The 21476-nt window shown below is 31.8% G+C and overlaps 1 protein-coding gene across 2 annotated transcripts in view; it reads left to right on the top strand.

The window, feature by feature from the left end:
- Positions 1 to 21476, top strand: part of LOC145269869 (kinesin-like protein KIF12) — a 244814-nt gene that overhangs the window by 79547 nt on the left and 143791 nt on the right. For both annotated transcript variants that reach the window (XM_080125611.1, XM_080125610.1), the window contains 2 exons: positions 4959 to 5042; positions 12743 to 12861. In XM_080125611.1, coding sequence (XP_079981737.1) covers positions 4959 to 5042; positions 12743 to 12861 — 203 coding nt within the window. The remainder of the gene's footprint in view (positions 1 to 4958; positions 5043 to 12742; positions 12862 to 21476) is intronic.

Raw genomic sequence — 21476 nt, 5'->3', positions numbered from 1 at the left:
CCTTCTTAGTGACACACAATATGGTTTCCGCTCTGCAAGATCTACCGCAGATGTGCTGACGGTTATATCTCACAGGATTAGTGAATCTCTTGACAAAGGCTTCCTTTCTATGGCAATTGCTCTTGACATATCAAAGGCCTTCGACAAGGTATGGCATAAGGGTCTACTTCACAAGATTTCCAGCTATGGTATTACTGGAAATGTTTTCTCAATCATTAAATCATTTCTCTCCAATAGGCTCATAAGAGTAGTGGTAGATGGACAAAAATTAGAGGCCTGCAGTATTAATGCTGGAGTCCCTCAGGGGTCAATCCTGGGCCCAACTCTCTTCCTGATCTACATCAATGACCTCCCTAAACACATACTAAAATCATTCATTGACATCTATGCTGATGACACGACCATCTACGGCAACAAATCAAAGGCTGTAAATGACAAAGTTCTCTCTGATTCTCTCTCCTCTGATTTCGAGCGCATGGTTCAGTGGGGGAAGACGTGGCTGGTTACCTTTAATGCATCTAAAAGCAAACTCCTATCCTTACATCATCAACGCTCTGATCCCCATCTGGCATCAATTGGGATGGATGGCTCTCGTCTGGGAGAGGCCCCGTGTTTTGACAAGCTTCTGGGTTTGACCTTTACTCCTGATCTGAAATGGAACACGTACATCAAGTCTGTTGCCAAGGTCGCTGGAAAGATGGTGGGGTCCTTCTACCGCTCCAGAAGATATCTCACTACTGATGCAATTCTCTATCTATATAAAAGCCAAGTACGTCCAAAGATGGAATACTGCTGCCATATCTGGGCAGGAGCTGCTAAAAACAGCCTATCCTGCCTTGACAGAGTACAACATAGACTTCGTGGCTTAGTGAGGGATGCCCTTTTCTCTACCCTGCAACCTCTCTCCCACAGAAGAGACGTTGCGAGCCTTTCCTTGTTTTATCGTTATTTCCATGGCAGGTGCTCGTCTGCACTCCAATCTCTGGTCCCCCCTCGCCAATCTTTCACGATAAACACCCGTCTAGCTGAATCCACTGTGAAAAATTTCCCCCACTCTTTATCTGTGCCTAAATCAAAACGTGGATTCTATGAACAAAGCTTCTTTCTTAGAACTGCACGTCTGTGGAACTCTGTGCCGTCTGCCTGCTTCCCACTGGACTACAACTTGAATGTCTTCAAGTCCAACATTAACAAATTCCTAATGAACCGCCCTCTTAAGTAAACACTTCATCAAATCTGCACACTAACGTAATGTACTTGCAATAACCCTTATCCCTGAGTGGCTTCCGGGCCTTGATAAGTTTTGACCACTGTGTAAAAAAAAAAAAAAAAAAAAAGGCACAAATTATTTCCAACCGATTCCGATACCCTAAAAAGATTTTTTTTTCAATTTCCCATTCCAATTAATTAATTAATTTTCTCAACACTAATAATAATAAGGCGTTTTGAAATAGTACTGATTAAATGGCAGCTTCAAGGTTATTATATATATTAATATGATACCAAATCTTAATCTATATATTAATATTGAATATTATATTGTACCTAATATATCTATATATTAATATGATAGCGTGTGTGTTATTTTGTGTGTCACACTTACATCTTTTTGCTTCGAGTGACTGTCGTTTAATTGTTATGACCTTCCATTTCTTGTAATAAATAATTTTGCAAATAACTCTTCATAAGTTTTGGTTTTGGTTTCGATTATAACTGAAGGAACTCAAGTTATATATGCTGTATATTTTGGCATATAAGACAACACTTATAGTTAAAAAAAATCATCTTTAAAAAAACAATATTTCATAAGATATCAGGTGTTGCAATCTGTAGCCTAGGCTAAACAAACATGGTTTAATGATTTAGCAGTCGTCTTATACAACGGATATATGATAAATTTATGAAAATTTGCTCCAATTTTGTACCTCGTCTTATCTGACAGTCGCCTTATACGTCGGAATACACAGCATATATACATTTTTTTTTTTTTCTTCATAAGTTTGGGTTTCAGTTTCTATTGAAGCTCATGCACCCAAGTTTATATATATATATATATATATATATATATATATATATATATATAAAATATATATATATACGAAAATGTATAGATATGAGTTTTGTAGTTATATGTATGTGCTTGTGTATGTTTTTGTATGTGTGTGTGTTATAGAAGATCAGAACAACGTCAGTACCGTCGGTTTCAAATCCAAAATAAAGAGAAATAATAATTGGTTGTTTATGTCAGACTCTCTTCAGCCTCTGTTTATATCTCTCTTTTCTTCATTTTGGAAATTTTCTTAATATCGAACATTCTGTTGAGGGCTCTCCCACTAACCTTATATATATATATATATATATATATATATATATATATATATATATATATATATATATATATATATATATATATATACTCGGGTTTTTTTTATATTCAAAAGTAATGGACTAATGAATTCAACGAGGTTGTTAGATAGTGCTCAATAAAAAGAGCTGATAATACTTGTTTATTGTTATATTGTTATATAAACATGCTCACATCCCGCTGCTACAAATAGCAACTTGTTTCAATCAAACAACAGATATCATCAGGCAGCGACTTGACTATTCAAAAGTTCAATGAATAATCTTTTTAATAGTTTATTCAATGGATAATCTTTTTAATAGTTTATTCATTGAACTTTTGAATAGTCAAGTCGCTGCCTGATGATATCTGTTGTTTGATTGAAACAAGTGGCTATTTGTAGCAGCGGGATGTGAGCATGTTTATATAACAATAAACAAGTATATATATATATTTATCTATATATTGTTTGAAATCACAACTTAATAATATCTAAGAATCGATAGAAAATTGACTCTATAATTATACGAAATCTGCATAAATTAAAACATGATATTTAAGCGTATTTTACAATCGGGCTATGTTGGGCGTCCCTGCTAGCTTAGATAAATACTTTTGCAGTTTTAACAAAAGAGCTACAATAATATCAAGGCGTGTCCATCTATGCTAAACATCCACAGAATGCCAACATCAATATATTACATATGAAAAGTCTGCTGTGGAATTTCCACAGGTCCCGCTAGTTTGTAGTAATTCAGAAATGTAATGTCACTTTAAGGATTGGCCTACACAAGGACTTACGAACTAACGAGAGTCTTGTAGATGTTGAAAAAACAAAAATCGGTAAAATTAAGTCTTTTATGCATATTTTGTTGAACAGCAGGGATAATTCCTGTTTGTTTTTCTTGCGATCCATTTTTTCCCCCCTTTTTGGCAAACCAATGTATGTTCAAACGTTCTGTTTGGATGTAAAAAGAAATTGACCATAGTTGCGAACATTTTCGACTTCCACGAGTCGTCTTCAGGCGAGTGATGAATTAAAAATTGCGTTTAATAAGTTTATTGAAAAGTCGATTAAAATCATTTAAAATCATTAAAAGCACTTAAGCGTGCCTTTCCTTTTATATTAAGCCTGATTGATGATTGGGTTCGTTCATATGAATGAGTAGGGCTTCAATGATTGGTAGACGCACGTTACAATGTAAGACGGATAAAATGGCGGTGTTTTTTATTAATATGTTTCTAAATTCGTTTTGGAGGTGTCATGTGCTACAAGGTGTTGGTCGATGGACTTGTTAGGGGAAGACAGGTGACATGTTAGCTGGCGAGATATGCTAGTTCTAGTCATGCCAATGTACCAGTTTTTTTTGTTTTTTTGTTTTTTTTACAAAGGAATCACCACTTATCAAGGCCCAGAGATCACTCGAGGATAAGGGTTAAAGAGTGTATAGTGGTCAAAAGGACAATATCAGTAAGCGTTAGAAGTGTAAATTTTGTAAATTGGATTACTTAAGGGAAACGGCTCATCAAGAACTTGTTTACATTGGACTTGAAGACGGCCATATTGTAGTCAGCTGAAAAGCAGGTAAACGGAAGAGTGTTCCACAGGTGTGCAGTTCTAAGAAATAAGCTTTGTTCATGGAATTTACGTTTAGAGACACATTCTTTTACAGGAGATTTTAAAAACATACACGGCATTGCTATCTTTTAATAAATTGTCGTTGGATGTAAAGTTATTGTTTATTCGTGAATGAATTGTTTTAAATTTTTTATAATAAATGATGAATCTAAGTTAAAAAAAAAAAATTTTTTCAATGTGAAAATGTGTTTATGTACGATATTTTTTCTTTTTATTTTTATTTTTAATGTTTTGCGCTTTTCTTTTTCTTTTTTATGTTTTGTGCTTTTTCTTTTTTTTTAATGTTTTGTGCCTTTTCTTTTTTAATGTTTTGTGCTTTTTCTTTTTTTTTAATGTTTTGTGCTTTTTCTTTTTTACTTTTTTAATGTTTTGTGCCTTTTCTTTTTTTAATGTTTTGTGCTTTTTTAATGTTTTGTGCTTTTCTTTTCCTTTTCTTTTTCTTTTTTTTAATGTTTTGTGCTTTTCTTTTCTTTTTCTTTTTTTTTTATGTTTTGTGCTTTTCTTTTCTTTTTCTTTTTTTTTAATGTTTTGTGCTTTTTTTAATGTTTTGTGCTTTTTTAATGTTTTGTGCTTTTTTTAAATGTTTTGTGCTTTTTTTTAATGTTTTGTGCTTTTCTTTTTCTTTTCTTTTTCTTTTTTTTTAATGTTTTGTGCTTTTCTTTTCTTTTTCTTTTTTTTTAATGTTTTGTGCTTTTTTTAATGTTTTGTGCTTTTTTAATGTTTTGTGCTTTTTTTAATGTTTTGTGCTTTTCCTTTTCTTTTCTTTTTCTTTTTTTTAATGTTTTGTGCTTTTCTTTTCTTTTTCTTTTTTTTTAATGTTTTGTGCTTTTTTTAATGTTTTGTGCTTTTTTAATGTTTTGTGCTTTTTTTTTAATGTTTTGTGCTTTTCTTTTTCTTTTCTTTTTCTTTTTTTTAATGTTTTGTGCTTTTTCTTTTTTTACTTTTACTTTTACTTTCTTTTCTTTGTTTTTTCAGGAAGCGAAAAATTTCGCGATTCCTGCGTCACCGAAGAGACAATGATTGAATCGAATAACATCAACAAAAGTCTTTTAGTGTTGGGTGAGTTGCTTGGTGTTGGGATAGTTTCAATTGTGTGGAATTAGTTGCTTAGTGTTGGATGAGTCGCATTGTTTTTTGGATGAGTAATTGTAGTATTGCGGCCATACTTGAAATAAGCACAACATCTTGATTTATATAAATAATAACTTTATTTAGCGAGTCTAATTAATCACTCCTTTTTTAATGGCGACTTCTGACACTCCTAGAGAGGGATGGTGGGTTAGTAAGAGGAAGACACACACGAAGGAATTCAGTGACTTACATTCGGCCTCTGCACACCAAACTGAAACTCTCAATTCAAGCCACTGTTATGTAATCGCTTGTGACTTTTGACATCTGACATCTTTTGATGATTGATTTTAAGCCTTTTATCCAGTGCGGCTGCACTCACCATTGTTTTATTAAAGTTAACCGTTCAATTTTTCAATTATTATTTTTGTTTGACGTTCAATTATCAAATAGCATTTCGTACCTCTTGTTTCTCTTATTTTGTCCTTTAGTCCTCACATTCCATAAGCAATGTTTCTGGCGGGGAGGGGGATTGTTATTTTCTGTGTCCGTATCTATCCATCTAACACTTATCGTTAGCTAGTTTTAAACCGTGAATTTTTTTTTTTTTTTTTTTTTTTTAGTTATTGTTAGCTCCCTGCTTCATGCCTTGTCTGGAGTGATTTCTATAAAAGAAGTAACTTATAATTGTATTTTTCACATCGCTTTGCATAGGGGATTGAACCTTCAACCTCGAAATGACTGCCACCTAGAACTGATTATTACTTATGACTTTTATCCATTGTTTCCATAAAAACGATTAGTTTAGTGAATGATAATATGGGGAAGTAAAGAAAAAAAAGAAAAAAAAAAAGTCTATCGTTTTTTGTTGTTGCCACATTTTCTAATCTTTAAATCTTGCTCCATTACGTCATAGCTTGAAGTAATCCTAAATACTGTGTGAAAGTATGTGAAAAATGTTCACAAACTAATTAACATGTTTGCAGCTAAAAAGTCAGAAAATTCTCTAACAGTGAATAGCTAGTGTCCCAGTGTCGTCAAAAACTGACAACATATTCTTTTCACAGATCCGATCGACTGCAGAATTTGATACCAAATGCAAACATGTGTCGCTTTGTGATTGCTCGGATTGTGTGAGATTCCTTCAATAAGTTTCCAGACTTTTTTTGTGCAGACATTTCAAATTGTTGTAGACTCTTGAAAATTCAGTATGTTGTTGCTATGCATCTTATGAGATGACTGACTAATTTTCATGATTTCATGTTCAAATGGACAGCTACAACAGGAATTGGAATGCACCCTACTAAAGTCTGATTGTTACAGTTGACGAATTTCAAAAAATGCAATCTAGACACGAGGATACTTTAGAAAAACGATATGAAATAACATTCGGTTTTAAACGAATGGAATGCTTCATACTGCTTTTGGACCATCTTGCATGAATCGAACATCAGTGTTTGAGTGGCAAGAAAGGGAGTCTGTGAGGTGTGGGATGAGTAAGGAAGTCAGATCGCCGTGTGTTTATAGAGACAATAAGTGCACAGTTTGATGTCAGTGTGGGAACTGTACACACAATTATTCATGAGGAACTGAAGACGCAAAAGATTTGTGCAAAGTTTGTACCAACTTCATCCTTGTCACAGACTATTTGACCAAGATGGACATCAAGACAGTTCCTCATCCTCCCTATAGTCCAGACCTTGCTCCCTGTGACTTTTGGTTATTCCCTAAGCTCAAGGAAAACCTTAGAGGCTGTCGTTATGAGACAATTGAGGAGATGAAAGAGGCTGTGATGAGGGTCATTGACGTGCTCACACAAGAGGACTGCCATGGGGCCTTCAAGAAGTGGTTATATTGGTACAACAAATGCATTGCATCCGGAGGAGATTACTTTGAAGAAGACTAGTTTCATATGTCTATTATCAAAAAAAATGCCCGCACGAAAAGCATCTGGAAACTTATTTAAAGCCCTCCGTATACCACTACTAGACGTACCCATAATCCATTGGGTCATAACCAGTATTATATACTCCATCTTTATTTCATTCATTTTACCTATGGCATATGTTGGACGGCTTTAAGAATTTTTTTCACTTTTTTTCATAGTGTAACATTGTAAGGAAACCAACACGTTGTAATGCTCAATCGCAAAGGAGTCAAAGAATAGAAAAGAACTTCAACTCGTTTTTTCTTTGTAACAACATTTATTTCCTCTCTTCTCGAGCATCACTCACGCCTCTCACATGATCTCGAACGTTATCCACGTCTTTAATGTGATCTTTTTAAAGTCTTTATTTTAACCTACTGGTGACGTCATTTTGCATGCATTTTCATATGCGCGTCCGCATTATGTTATAATGGCAAGCAAAGCTTGTTGCCACTTGGAACGTAAGGGGCTACTATTTGGGATTGTGTCTAACAGTTGTTAACATGTAGACACCTGGGACCCACACATTGTAGACTCCGTCACAACTCACTGTTTCTTGTAACAACATTTATTTCCTCATTCTCCTGTCACACATGACTTCTCGTTATGGCTGTGACGTCACCCACGTCTCTAACATGATCACTCTCCTTTTTATAGTTTTTATTTTTCCTTACCATGACGTCATTTTGCACACGGCTCGGTATTTGCATACGTGTGTCCGTGCTCTGTTACATGGTGAAGGAATGGAATTTTGCTGCTCGTAAGTTTAGTCGGGAGTATGTACGTTGAGGAGGCACGAATGCTATGAGTTCATCAGAATACATCTCATTAAAATACTTGTAAAACAGGTATAGAGATGCAACATTGCAGTGATGGGACAGGGGTTGGAGCTTAGTTGACAAAGTGGGACCTATTAGATTGGAGACCCCTTTTTGGACCCTATCTAAGAGGGAGAGACTAATGGTAGATGCACCAGCCCAGATGTCACAGCAATACTCCAAGCATGGGCGAATGGTGGCTTTGTAGAGGTACAGGATACTCTTAGGCATGAGTAGTCTTCTAGCACGATAGATGGAACCCATCTTCCTTGCAACAGCCATCCTATTAAAGTACTTGTAAAATAGACACGGAGATGCAATATTGTAGTTGTTGGACAGAGGTTGGAGTTTGATCGACTTTTTTTTGTGGTAGATGCATGAGCCCAGATGAGGCAACAATACTCCATGCATGTAGAGGTACAAAGTAATTTCAGGTGTGAATAATTTTCTAGCACTGTAAAGGGAGCCCACTTTCTTTGCAGCAACCTTGGTAATGACCTCAATGTATTTGTTCCAATTCATGTTGCCTGTGAATTTTAAGCTGAGAAAATATGAATAAAGAGCTTTCAGGTATCAGTGGTTGAGAAGATTTCTTGTAATTGTTAAAGGAAAGCAGCTTAGTCTTAGCAGCATTAAATGTTACCATCCATTTATGTCTTCATTCCACTGTAGATTGGAGGTTTTCCTCTATGCTTTCAGCCATTGCGTCATATATATGTTCATTAACGTGAAAATAAAGAAATGCGTTTCTGATAGATAAAAAATTAATGCACGAGGCCAAACGAGTAAAAGAAAATTCATAAGCTACTCCCTTTCTTTCTCCTTATTAATTCTGTCCTTTTTAATTCTTTCATAACAATCCGGCGTCGGATTTTTACATCGGACGAATGCTAAAAAGCAAAAGTCTCGAATCCCTACCCTTTCTTTCTTTCTTTCTTTCTTTCTTTGCTTCATTAAGATTTGCCATTTTTGTCATTTCCTAAAGCAAGTTAGTTTAGATGCCAGTTTCTTCCTTTGAACAGCTTCTGGATGTTCCCTGCCAGGTCCCTGCTTCCTTGACTATATTGCAAAAGTTCACGTGAAGTGTGAACAGACATCTCGTTGCTCAATTCCCTACATAATGTTCTTGTAGTTTTGATCCAAATAGTGACCTTTTTTTTTTTTTTTTTTTTTTTTTTACAAAGGCATCACCACATTATCAAGGCCCAGAGGCCACTCAAGGATAAGGGTTAAAGAGTGTACAGTAGAAGTTGGTCAATATAGTAATCATTAGTAATGAAAATTTGGTAAATTTAATAACTTATATGGAACGGCTCATCAAGAACTTATTTACTTTAGACTTGAACAAAACCATATTGTAGTCAGCCGGAAAGCAGGAAAACGGAAGACAATTCCACAGGCGTGCAGTTCTAAGAAAGAAGCTTTGTTCATGGAATCTACGTTTAGGTTTAGGCACAGATAAAGAGTGGGGGAAATTATTGATAGTGTTTACAGCTAGACGAGTGTTTCTTGTGAAAGTTTGGCGAGGGGGGACCATAGATTGAAGCTCAGTCGAACACTTTCCATGAAAATAACGATACATCAGAGACAAACTCGCAACATCTCTTCTGTGAGATAGAGGTTGCAAGGAGGAGAAAAGGACATCTCCTACGATAAGTGGCACTCTGCCTTGTTAGGGTGAATTAATAGCATAAAAATAAAATTAAAATAAAAATAAAAATAAAATAAAAATAAAATAAAAATAAAATAAAATAAAATAAAAATAAATAAAAATAAAAATAAAATAAAATAAAAATAAAATAAAAATAAATAAAAATAAAAATAAAAATAAAATAAAAATAAAAATAAAATAAAATAAAAATAAAATAAAATAAAATAAAAATAAAATAAATATAAAATAAAATAAAATAAAAATAAAAATAAAAATAAAATAAAAATAAAATAAAAATGAAAATAGAATAAAAATAAAAATAAAAATAAAATAAAATAAAAATAAAATAAAAATAAAATAAAAATAAAATAAAAATAAAATAAAAATAAAAATAAAATAAAAATAAAATAAAAATAAAATTAAATAAAAATAAAATAAAAATAAAATAAAAATAAAATAAAAATAAAAATAAAATAAAAATAAAATAAAAATAAAATAAAAATAAAAATAAAATAAAAATAAAACAAAAATAAAATAAAAATAAAAATAAAATAAAAATAAAATAAAAATAAAATAAAAATAAAATAAAAATAAAAATAAAATAAGATAAAAATAAAATAAAAATAAAATAAAAATATAAATAAAATAAAAATAAAATAAAAATAAAAATAAAATAAAATAAAAATGAAATAAAAAATAACATAAAATAAAATAAAAATAAAATAAAATAAAAATAAAAATAAAATAAAATAAAAATAAAATAAAATAAAATAAAAATAAAATAAAAATAAAATAAAATAAAATAAAAATAAAATAAAAATAAAAATAAAAATAAAATAAAATAAAAATAAATATAAAATGAAATAAAAATAAAATAAAAATATTAAATAAACTAAAAATAAAAATAAAATAAAAATAAAAATAAAAATAAAATAAGTTTACATATCGGTTTAAAGCCCGTTTTTCCGTTAGCCTTACTTGGCAACGGCCAGCGGATGTGGAAACCGCCGGATTCTACCGACGATCAGAAGTCAATAAAAATTAGAAAAGAAAGAAAATAAAACAAACAACCTACCGTAATAATTTTATAAATTTTACTTATTTATTTATGTTTTTATTATGGCAACTGCGTTTTTTTTTGGGGGGGGAGTAATAAAAATTCTGTTTCTTTGAATTAGTGAACAAATTTATTTTTTGTTTTGTTTGTGTATGGAAAGTTATCTTGGTAATTTTTTATGACCTGCCCAACATAGTATAAACGCACCCAACCTCCCCATGTTAAGAATGGCTTTCGAAATAAACACCCCCAACCTCCCCATATTAAGAATGGCTTTTCGGAATAAACACCCCTAATCTCCCCATGTTAAGAACGGCTTTCGAAATAAACACCCCCAACCTCCCCATGTTAAGAACGGCTTTCGAAATAAACACCTCCAACCTCCCCATGTAAATACTCGCAAACACTAATTTGCAAAAGTTACCGAAAGATGTAGTGAGTACTGGAAATCTAGGGAGACTTATTGTCACTCAGACTCCAGTGAGCACCACAGGTTATTCTCAAAGTAAATTCTATGATGATGGCCTGTGTGAAAACACCTAGTGTGTAATAATAATAATAATAATAATAATAATAATAATAATAATAATAATTTTTAATTTATTTTTTCCCTACAAAGGAGTCACCACTTATAAAGGTCCGAAGGCCACTCGAGGATAAGTGTTAATGAGTGTACAGTGGTCAAAGGGAAGAATATTGTAGTAATTATTAGTAGTGGAAATTTGGGAAATTGGGTTAATTAAGAGGACGGTTCATCAAGAACTTTTTTACGATGGACTTGAAGATGACCATATTTTAGTCAGATGGAAAGCAGGGAAAAGGAAGGGAGTTCCACAGGCGTGCAGTTCTAAAAAAAGAAACTTTCTTTATTGAATCTACGTTTAGATTTAAGCACAGAAAAGAGTGGGGGAAATTATTGATAGTGGTTTCAGCTAGACGGGTGTTTTTCGTGAAAGATTGGCAAGGGGGGACCATTTATGGCCTTTAATGTGCTGCCATAGATGGTAGCGTCGTCAGCATAAATGTCTACGAATGATCTTAGGATGTGATTTGGGAGATCATTTATAAAGATCAGGAAGAGAGTTTGATGGACTCCTGAGGATTCTGTAATTATATATTTTTACATCATATTCGTGTATCACATCTTTGTGATTATCCAACAATTCACAGTGAAGAATACTGGCACATCAAGATGAACTTCGACTCCACCTTCTAATCCCCGTAAGGTTGGAGAACTTGAAACCCATGTGTTACAAGACTTCAGCTGTTATGGAACAAAGCCATACAACAAATCAGCGTCGTAAAACAACCACAGCGTTACACCGAAACATAACTATCTAATCCGTGCCATGACTCCCATACAGATGGAACTTTTTTTCTTTTTTTAACGAGTAAAGCAATCAATATTGGAAGGATTTCTAACAGTATTTTGTATGTTTTTTTCAGTTTTAACTCAATTCCCCCAATCTTTATCTGTGCCTAAATCTAAACGTAGATTCCATGAACAAAGCTTCTTTCTTAGAACTGCACGCCTGTGGAATTGTCTTCCGTTTTCCTGCTTTCCGGCTGACTACACTATGGTTGTCTTCAAGTCTAACGTAAACAAGTTCTTGATGAGCTGTTCCATATAAGTTAACAAATTTACCGAATTTTCATTACTAATGATTACTATATTGTCCAATTTCTACTGTACACTCTTTAACCCTTATCCTCGAGTGGCCTCTTGGCCTTGATAATGTGGTGATGCCTGTGTAAAAAAAAAGAAAAGAAAATTTTCCAAATTTCGCATATTTAGTCATTGTACCACCATTTTTCTTGTTCACACGTATCAATGAACACTGTATGATTTTCACGGCGATTAAACGTTTTAAAGTGAGTAAAACTACTACAAACTTTTCCAGGTAGGTAGAAGAGTAACTGTGCTAACATTTATTTTTTTATACTTTTTAATTTTTGACCACTGTTTTCGTATCTCTGTGGATTGTAATACAAACTCTGAAAAAAAAAACGGATTTGGGAATGTTGAGTGGGTTTGCTGTGAGTGAGAACTCTCGCTAAAATGTGCATAGACTAACAAAAGCTACAGTAACGAGGATGATGACCATTGACCAAAAACCCCTCTCCCCAATTTTTGAGTGGCCTTGTGCCTATTTTTTTTTTTTTGTTTTGTATAATTCCTACGGAATAAAAAAATATATACTTCAAGTAATGACAAATCGATAATTGTCTTTTCTACAGGGAAATGTATATCTGCACTCGGTGATCCGAAGAAGCGGCATGGTCACATTCCGTACCGAGACAGTAAACTTACCAAATTGCTTGCAGAAGGACTTCGTGGAAACAGTGTCACTTTACTGGTAAGGAATCTTTTATTGATGGAGTCATGTATTCGGTAGACTCATTTTTTTTTAATTACAATTTTACCCCAAACAAGGCACATTCCCACTGATGTAGGGGGCTATCGGGGGACATAAGTTGCAGGGATACTATGTAGGGAGTTGAGCAGCAAGATGTCTGTTCACACTACACTTGAACTTCTGCATGTCAGTACAGTTGGGAAAACAGGAACCCGGAAGGGAGTTCCAAAGTCTAGCAGTTCTGGGAAATAAACTATTAGAGTAAAAGGCGTTCTGGCATCTAGGGATCTCTACTGTGAAGGGGTGGGATTTTGCTGCTTGTAAGGTTTATATTGTATTTATGTCGAGCGGTTACAAAGGCTTCTAGTTCGTCGGGACATCAACCATTAAGTGGTTCCCAACCTTTTTTACGTGGCGGCACACTACAGAGTCTTAAAAAATTTTGCGGTACACCTATCACACAAAAAATAAATAGGATTTAATTGAAAAGATTTACATTGGGGGAGGGGTTACGAATACAGACTCCAAGTCCGTGCATGTGTCTGTCAGAATCCTTACGACAAAGTGGAAGATAACCAGACATGATAAATGGTTAGAGGGGATGGAAGGGTGCAAGTTAGTTTCACTTAGTGTTAAGATATCCGGGAGTTTGCTAGGAGAAACGATTCTACATCAACTGAGTTCTAAGTTCAGGGATATTTACATTTTGGGAGCAATGATAATAATGCAATAAAGTTTTTTTAAATATGCGCGTGGCGCGCGCGCGCGTGTGTGTGTGTGTGTGTGTGTGTGTGTGTGTGTGTGTGTGTGTGTGTGTGTGCGTGCGTGTGTGTGTGTGATACCTTTAATTCAATAAACGAGTATATGTTATTAAAAAAATGTCTTAGAAAGATATCGTTTTGGTTACACACACACACACACACACACACACACGCACACACACACAGAAGTTGTCTCGTAATTTTAGGAATTTAGGAAAACTCGTACCCGGAAAACTCGTTCCCGGAAAACTCGTTCCCGGAAAATTCGTATTCAGAAAACTCGTTCCCGGAAAACTCGTTCCCGGAAAATTCGTATTCAGAAAACTCGTACCCGGAAAACTCGTACCCGGAAAACTCGTACCCGGAAAACTCGTATCCGGAAAACTCGTATTCAGAAAACTCGTACCCAGAAAACTCGCCCCTTTTTGCTAGGTAGGAAAACTGGTCCCTTATTGAATAAATATCGATTGAAAACACATTTTATGGCCTTTCTTGAAGAAGATATTGTTTTCAAAAGAGAATACACATCCAATAAATGTTTTGACTTTCAAATTTTTTTTTGTTCAGAAAAAAAAAATCTTGTTTGCTACTTATTTGCCACATTATTTGACCAAGAAGACATTGGAGTTATCGCCCCTAACAATAACCGCCGCCTGCATACTGCACAAGTGCCCCCGAAATGGCTTTTAAACGATACCCCCCTCCCCATGTTTAGAATGGCTTTCGAAATAATAACATTATTATTTCAGCGCGGTAGCAAAAATACATAAATACCGTGTTTTCTTTTTTGTTGTTTTGTAATAACACAAGAATTATTTAAACTGAATTAATTTTTTCTAAATAAAATAATTGCTTTCTTTGATAAAACGCGTTTTCTTTCTTTTATTTTTGTTTCGTAATGACACAAAAAGTGTTAAAACTAGAGTTTTTTTTTTTTTTTTAATAAATATATGGTTTCGTTTTTTGTGTCTTGACTCCGTGATCAAGTTTTTTTTTTTTTTTTTTTTAAACAAGAGTTAAAAATATATATATATTTAGGGTTTGTATTACTGTACACATAGATTCGAAAAAGTTGTAAAAAAAACAAATATATAACAAATAAATGTTATCAAATGCAAGATAAGTTACTTTTCTACCAAACTGGATATAATTTTCGTGTTTTTATTCAATTTAACATGTTTATTCAGCTCGAAAACCATACAGTGTTTAGCGATGTATTGGAAAATTCAAAATGGCGGCCGATTCTCTCTTTAACACGGTAAGTTTGGAAAAAGGTGTAATAAATAATAAACTAGACAAAATACTGTTAGAAATTCGCTCAATATATGTTACCGTGACATAACTTGACATATATTCGGTGGTTTTTAATAGTATTTTGTCTAGTTTATTATTTATAACACCTTTTCCTGAACTTACCGTGTTAACGAGAGAATCGGCCGCCATCTTGAATTTTCCAATACATCGGTAAACACTGCATGTTTTTCGAGCTGAATAAACATGTTAAATTGAATAAAAACACGAAAATTATATCCAGTTTGGTAGAAAAGTAACTTATCTTGCATTTGATAACATTTATTTGTTATATATTTGTTTTTTGACAACTTTTTCGAATCTATGTGTACAGTAATACAAACCCTATATTTAATATTATGGGATGTGTATTCTCTTTTAAAGACAATATTTTAAAGAACAGTCATAAAATGTGTTTTCAATCGATATTTGTTCAATAAGGGACCAGTTTTCCTACCCAGCAAAAAGGGGCTAGTTTTCTGGGTATGAGTTTTCCGGGGACGAGTTTTCGGGGACGAGTTTTCCAGGCACCAACATTATGTACAGAAAAGATGAAAATTAAAAATAAAGCATCCAGAATCCCGTCACTTCGAACTGATTGTTAAACAACGCTACTAATCATTAGGCCATGGCGAATCACGATGTAAGAAACACAATTTATTTTTATTTTTTTACACTCTTTGCTTCTTTCTTCTCTCTTTCTCTCCCAATTTCTCTTCGTCTTTTCTCTCCTAGTTTTCTCTCTCTTTTCTTCTCTTTTCCTCTTTTTCTCCCTTCTCACCTCCTTCGTTCTTACGCACCCTTTATCCTCGTTTGTATAAGTGGTTTTAGCACACACACACACACACACACACACACACACACACACACACACACACACACACATTATTCAGTGCACCCGGATTTTCTTTTACATGGCGACATACTATTAAGTTTTTTTTTGGGGGGGGGGGAGTCTCAGCACACCTATCACAAAAAATAAATAGTTCCTACTCATAAGGATTTTTTTTGCCATAGAATAAAAAATAAAAAAAAACAAAGATTATATAATGATAATTTTTATTCACATAAATCAACAAGATCTGCTATAGAATAATGATGGTGAATATTAGTGGAACAGTTGTGCCTGGTGTTTTTTAACTATTGCTGCAATGCTGCAATAGGTGGGCGAATGTGAGAAGGACACACTCTTAACTTTTCTTCAATTTTACGTTTGTTTTATATTTTTATTTTAGTTTTTTTTAATTAACTGTTGGTTTTTATTTTTTTTTATTTATTTTATTTTCATTTTTTAAATTAAAAACGTACAGAAACTGTTCATTTATATTTAACTTTTCTTCAGTTTCAGTTTTTTTTTATATATTTTTATTTTAGTTTTTTAATTAAAAACGTGTCGAAACGGTAGGTGTATCATATTTTTTGGGAATTTTTGACACCCCTAACACGAAACTGCGAATAAAATATTTAAAAAACTCGTAATTTATCTTTTAAAAGTGGGTTGTTTATTTTCTTTATGGATTATATACTTCCAAAATAAACTATTAAAGTTGTATAAAAAGTAATAGAAATATTTTTTTTATTTTTTAAAAAACAGTAATGAAATTAATTGAATTTTACGAGTTCAGTATTTTTCAATTTTTAAACTTTAAAAATCTATCAAAATTTTTCTATTGATTCTATTTTTACGATATTTTCAGGGTCAATGTGAAATTTTATGCTCTTTCCAATAAACTGAATATAATATTTTAGACAAACGTTTTTTTTTTAAATTCACGGTCCCCTATTTTGAAATGTCTATTAAAAAGTAAATAATTCATTTATGTACCAAAGTTTTATATATCACAAATTGAAGATAAAAGATCAATAAATAATATATTCTAATTTAAAACAAAAAAAAAAAATAGTTTTTGGAAATTTACCTGTAAAGTCCGAAGTTTAAAACCATTTTTTTTAAAAACACGTTGTTTGTATTTTTTTTTCAATGAAACATTGGTCCTTGCTCCTTTAATTAAAAAAAAATTAGGGTTTGAATTACATTTTTCGAGTAGTTATAAGCTTGGAAAGACAGGGGGTCGAATTAATTCACGCCCCCTATTTTGAAATGTCTATTAAAAAGTAAATAATTTACTCACCAAATTTTTATATATTACAAATTGAAGATAAAAGATCAATAAATAATATATTCAAATTTAAAACAAAAAAAAGAATAGTTTTTTAGAAATTTACCTGTAAAGTCCGAAGTTTAAAACCTTTTTTTTTTAAATCACGTTTTTTTTGTTTTTGTTTTTTTTTTTTTTTTTAATAAAACCTTGGTCCTTGCTCCTTTAAATGAAAAATAAAAATAGGGCTTGAATGAAATATTTTTCGAGTAGTTATAAGCTTGGAAAAACAGGGGGTCGAATTATTCAATATTTTCACGAAGTTTCTGACACACCTATCGAAACGGTTAATTTTTATTTATTTTATTTTTATTTTTTATGTATTTATTTATTATATTATATTTTTTAAATTAAAAATGTGCAAAAACTGTTAATTTATATTCAATTTTTCTTCATTTTTACGTGTTTTTTTTTAAATATATTTTTAATGTTGTTTGAGTAAGAAAATCCCCGTTCACGGTTTACTTTCCACTCTTTTTTTGTTTTTAGTGTGTATGAACATATAAGGGTTCCCAACCTTTCTTACATGGCGGCGCGTTATTAATTTTTTTTTTTTCAATTTTTGCGACACAAAAAATAAATATTTTCTACTCATAGAGCCCTTTGCAATAAAATAATAATAAAAAAAAACAAGCAGAAATTATACAATGATAATTTTTATTCACATTTTTTCAACATTGACTGTATTCAATATCTGGTATAGAATAATAATATAAAGTAGACACCCAACACGTTGTAAACTCCGTCGCAAGTAGCATAAAAAATGAATAGGAAAGAAATTCAACTTACTGTTTCCGGTTTTAACAAATTACTTTTATTTTGCCTTCTCCAGCCGCGCATGACTTCTCTTATTGACTGTGATGTCACCCTCGTCTCTCTAACGTGATCATTGCTCTGCGTTCATGTTTTTCTTTTTATAATCTTTTTCTTTTTTCTTTTGCATACGGCTGCAAGTAATGGTGAATGTTTATTTTTAAGTTTTAAATAGACTTTGCGTTGGTCTGTCACAGTAACTTTTTAATAGTATTTTCGATGGTCTATTACGCTTCCATTTGAACATGTTTATTGGTCTGTCAGACTTCAATTAGAAATAATATGTTAGTGGTCTGTCACGCTTTAAAAATTTAAAAAGCAGTAAACGTGCTATTGAATAAATGAAGTCATTGTAAGACTAACATTTTCCATCGCTAAAAAAAACAAAAACAAAAAAAAACGTGTAGAAACTGTTAATTTTTATTTATTTATTTGTTATTTTTATTTTAGTTTTTTTAAGTAAAATACGAGTAGAAACTGTTCATTTTTATTTATTTATTTTATTTTTCTTTTATTTTAATTTTTTTTAGTTTTTTTAATTAAAAAAATCGTGTAGAAACATAATTTTTATCTATTTACTTTATTTTTATTTTAGTTTTTTATTAAAAAAATCGTGTAGAAACTGTTAGTTTTTATTTATTTATTTATCTTTGCTTTGTTTTCTTCTTAAATTAAAAAAAACTTAGTTTTTACTTTCTATCCAATTTAACACCTTTAAAATGACGACTTTAAAAGGTTTTCGGGTCTCACATTCAAATTTTGCGCAGACAAGTAATTTTTTAGATATTAAGACATTTTTTCAATGCATTACTTAATAAATATTAATGGCGTTCGTAAGGTCTGCCAAACAATTGTGAAGATTGCACCGCATGTTTCCGTGACGTCAAACTTGTGTTAACTATACGAACTATGGAAAAGCAGAAGCGACTTAATGATTTTTAAAACTTTGTTTATCTTCTTCAAACTGCAATTAATAATTAATCTTTGTTATAATTTTATTAGGTTTTAAGATTTACACGGTTTAATGATTAATAATATTATAAACATTTGTATATTAAATATGAAATACGGTTTTACTGAATGTTCATTTGGTTACCTACGGGGTTCCATATTTTGTTCGGTAAAAAGAGAAACAAAATATGAGGGGGGGCCTACAAAATGCTTAATATTTGTGCAATAATACTTTTAAATTGGTTTTAATTTGGCGATAAAATAGCTGACAAGAGTCATGTTTATATTAAAACTTAATATTAAAAAAAATTTATACACAACTAATTAAAAATCTATGTTGTAACGGAACATTTTGAAATAATGGAATTTTAATCTTTTAAAAATTAATTCATGTTTACGAAGTTTCTTTTTCTTGGCAATTCAACTGATTATAGTATATATTAATTCGAAAAAACGCTATTTAAAAAAATATATAATAATATTAAGTTTATATCAATTTTTTAATTGCAACTTCAAGGTAAATTTTTATTCAATATCTGTATTTAAATTTTTAAGAAATAAATATTTTTTACTTATTTGAACTCTTATTTTTCATAATAAATAGAAATTTCGATAGATTTAAATATATTTTGTTCGAATTTCGAAAAAATAAATATGGAGGGTGGGGACACGCATTAAAAAATATTTCCCCTCGTATATTTTACGAAAACTGCATTTTATATGCAATTTCATTCTAAAATGGATAAGTATCGAAAGTTTCACGAAAATCTGACCATTAGTTGATTTTTGCTAGATTTATTAAATACGGGCATGTTTTCATGTCTACTACATGGGAACGTTATTTTAAAGCGCCAATTATTTAAACACGATTTTCGTCTCGCAATTTCATTATTTTCGTTCGATGAAAAAAAAAAAATTTTTTTAATTATTACTAGTTTATTTTGTTCTTTTAAATGGTACAAAAGTTATACTGATGATATTAATTCATAATAAAGTTATACCGTGTTACATGTAGGGTGGGGTAATTCTATGGTGAATTTTGGCAGTCCCTAGCGTTCGCTATTCTTAACATGTGGAGGAAGGTGTGTTTTGTAACGCGCATGCGCATTACTACTTTTCAGTAGAGAAAAAAAAACATTACATTGCATAATAAAGGTTTTAATATAGAGAAAATTGCGCCAAATTTAAAAGTGATATTCGTTTTCAGCATACGGGTACATCGATAAAAGTCGTCAATTTAAAGGTTGGTGTTAACGTGGAAAGGAAATACAAAGCAAAAAGAATCTCGTTATTCTTGTTCTTATTTGTCTCGCCAAAAAAGGCAGCGGCTTTTAATGTAGAAAAAATCCAGCCTCCCCCATCCCCCAAAGGTATCATAGATCGGAACAACATTTTTCAGTTGCCTCAGTCTAGAAGGATTTTTTCTTCACTGACCGAAGATAGAAAAGATGGAGTGTAGTATCAGAAAGTAACAGATACCACACTGTATTCCTTTGTTTTAGTAATTTTATTTTAATTCTTCTTCTTCTTCTTCTTCTTCTTCTTCTTCTTTTTAATTCCGTTCCTTAAATCGTAGACGTCGGAGTATGAATGACCCCTTCGAGATGGGTGAACCTTTTTGTTTAGAACGCTAACTTGTTGAGGCAAGTTTCAACGTCTCCTGCCATTCCCTACCCCACCAGACAATCAATAACACCATTCGTCTTGGTGGGAGGGAAGGATATGCAGTATTGCAGTATACAGAAATACTGCACACACACACACACACACACACACACACACACACACACACAACTGTACACACGCGTATTCATCTCTCTCTCTCTCTCTCTCTCTCTCTCTCTCTCTCTCTCTCTCTCTCTCTTTCGCACATCTACGAAAATGTATAGATATGAGTTTTGTAGTTATATGTATGTGCTTGTGTATGTTTTTGTATGTGTGTGTGTTATAGAAGATCAGAACAACGTCAGTACCGTCGGTTTCAAATCCAAAATAAAGAGAAATAATAATTGGTTGTTTATGTCAGACTCTCTTCAGCCTCTGTTTATATCTCTCTTTTCTTCATTTTGGAAATTTTCTTAATATCGAACATTCTGTTGAGGGCTCTCCCACTAACCTTATATATATATATATATATATATATATATATATATATATATATATATATATATATATATATATATATATATATATATATATATGTATATATACGTATATGTATATATACGTATATATATGTATATATATGTATATATACGTATATATATATGTATATATACGTATATATATATATATATATATATATATATGTATATATGAAAGTGAAAGTGTCTGTGTGTTTGTGTAAATTTTCCTACGCAATAACTCTGTCAATTTTAAGCCTACAGATTCAAAATTTGATATACAGTGTACTGAGATTTGGGAAAATCGATGTGATTGGTTTTCGGACAGAAATTTGGCGATTAAGGGGTCAAAGTTCAACGATTTGACCTTTGAGAACTCTACCAAACTCCTCCTACAATTTTGGGTCTAAACACGTAAAATTTTAGATATAGATTCCTTGGGCATGGATCTAACTTAATAACTTGATTTGAGCCCAAAACAATAAATGTTAATGGGTCATAACAGGGGTCAAAGTTAA

Source organism: Euprymna scolopes, chromosome 45 (assembly GCF_053919585.1).
Source record: "Euprymna scolopes isolate OS-2025 chromosome 45, ASM5391958v1, whole genome shotgun sequence".
In the NCBI taxonomy this organism is placed as follows: Eukaryota; Metazoa; Mollusca; class Cephalopoda; order Sepiida; family Sepiolidae; genus Euprymna; species Euprymna scolopes.
Note: the sequence above shows the minus strand (reverse complement) of the source record. Positions and strands in the feature narration are given on the sequence as shown.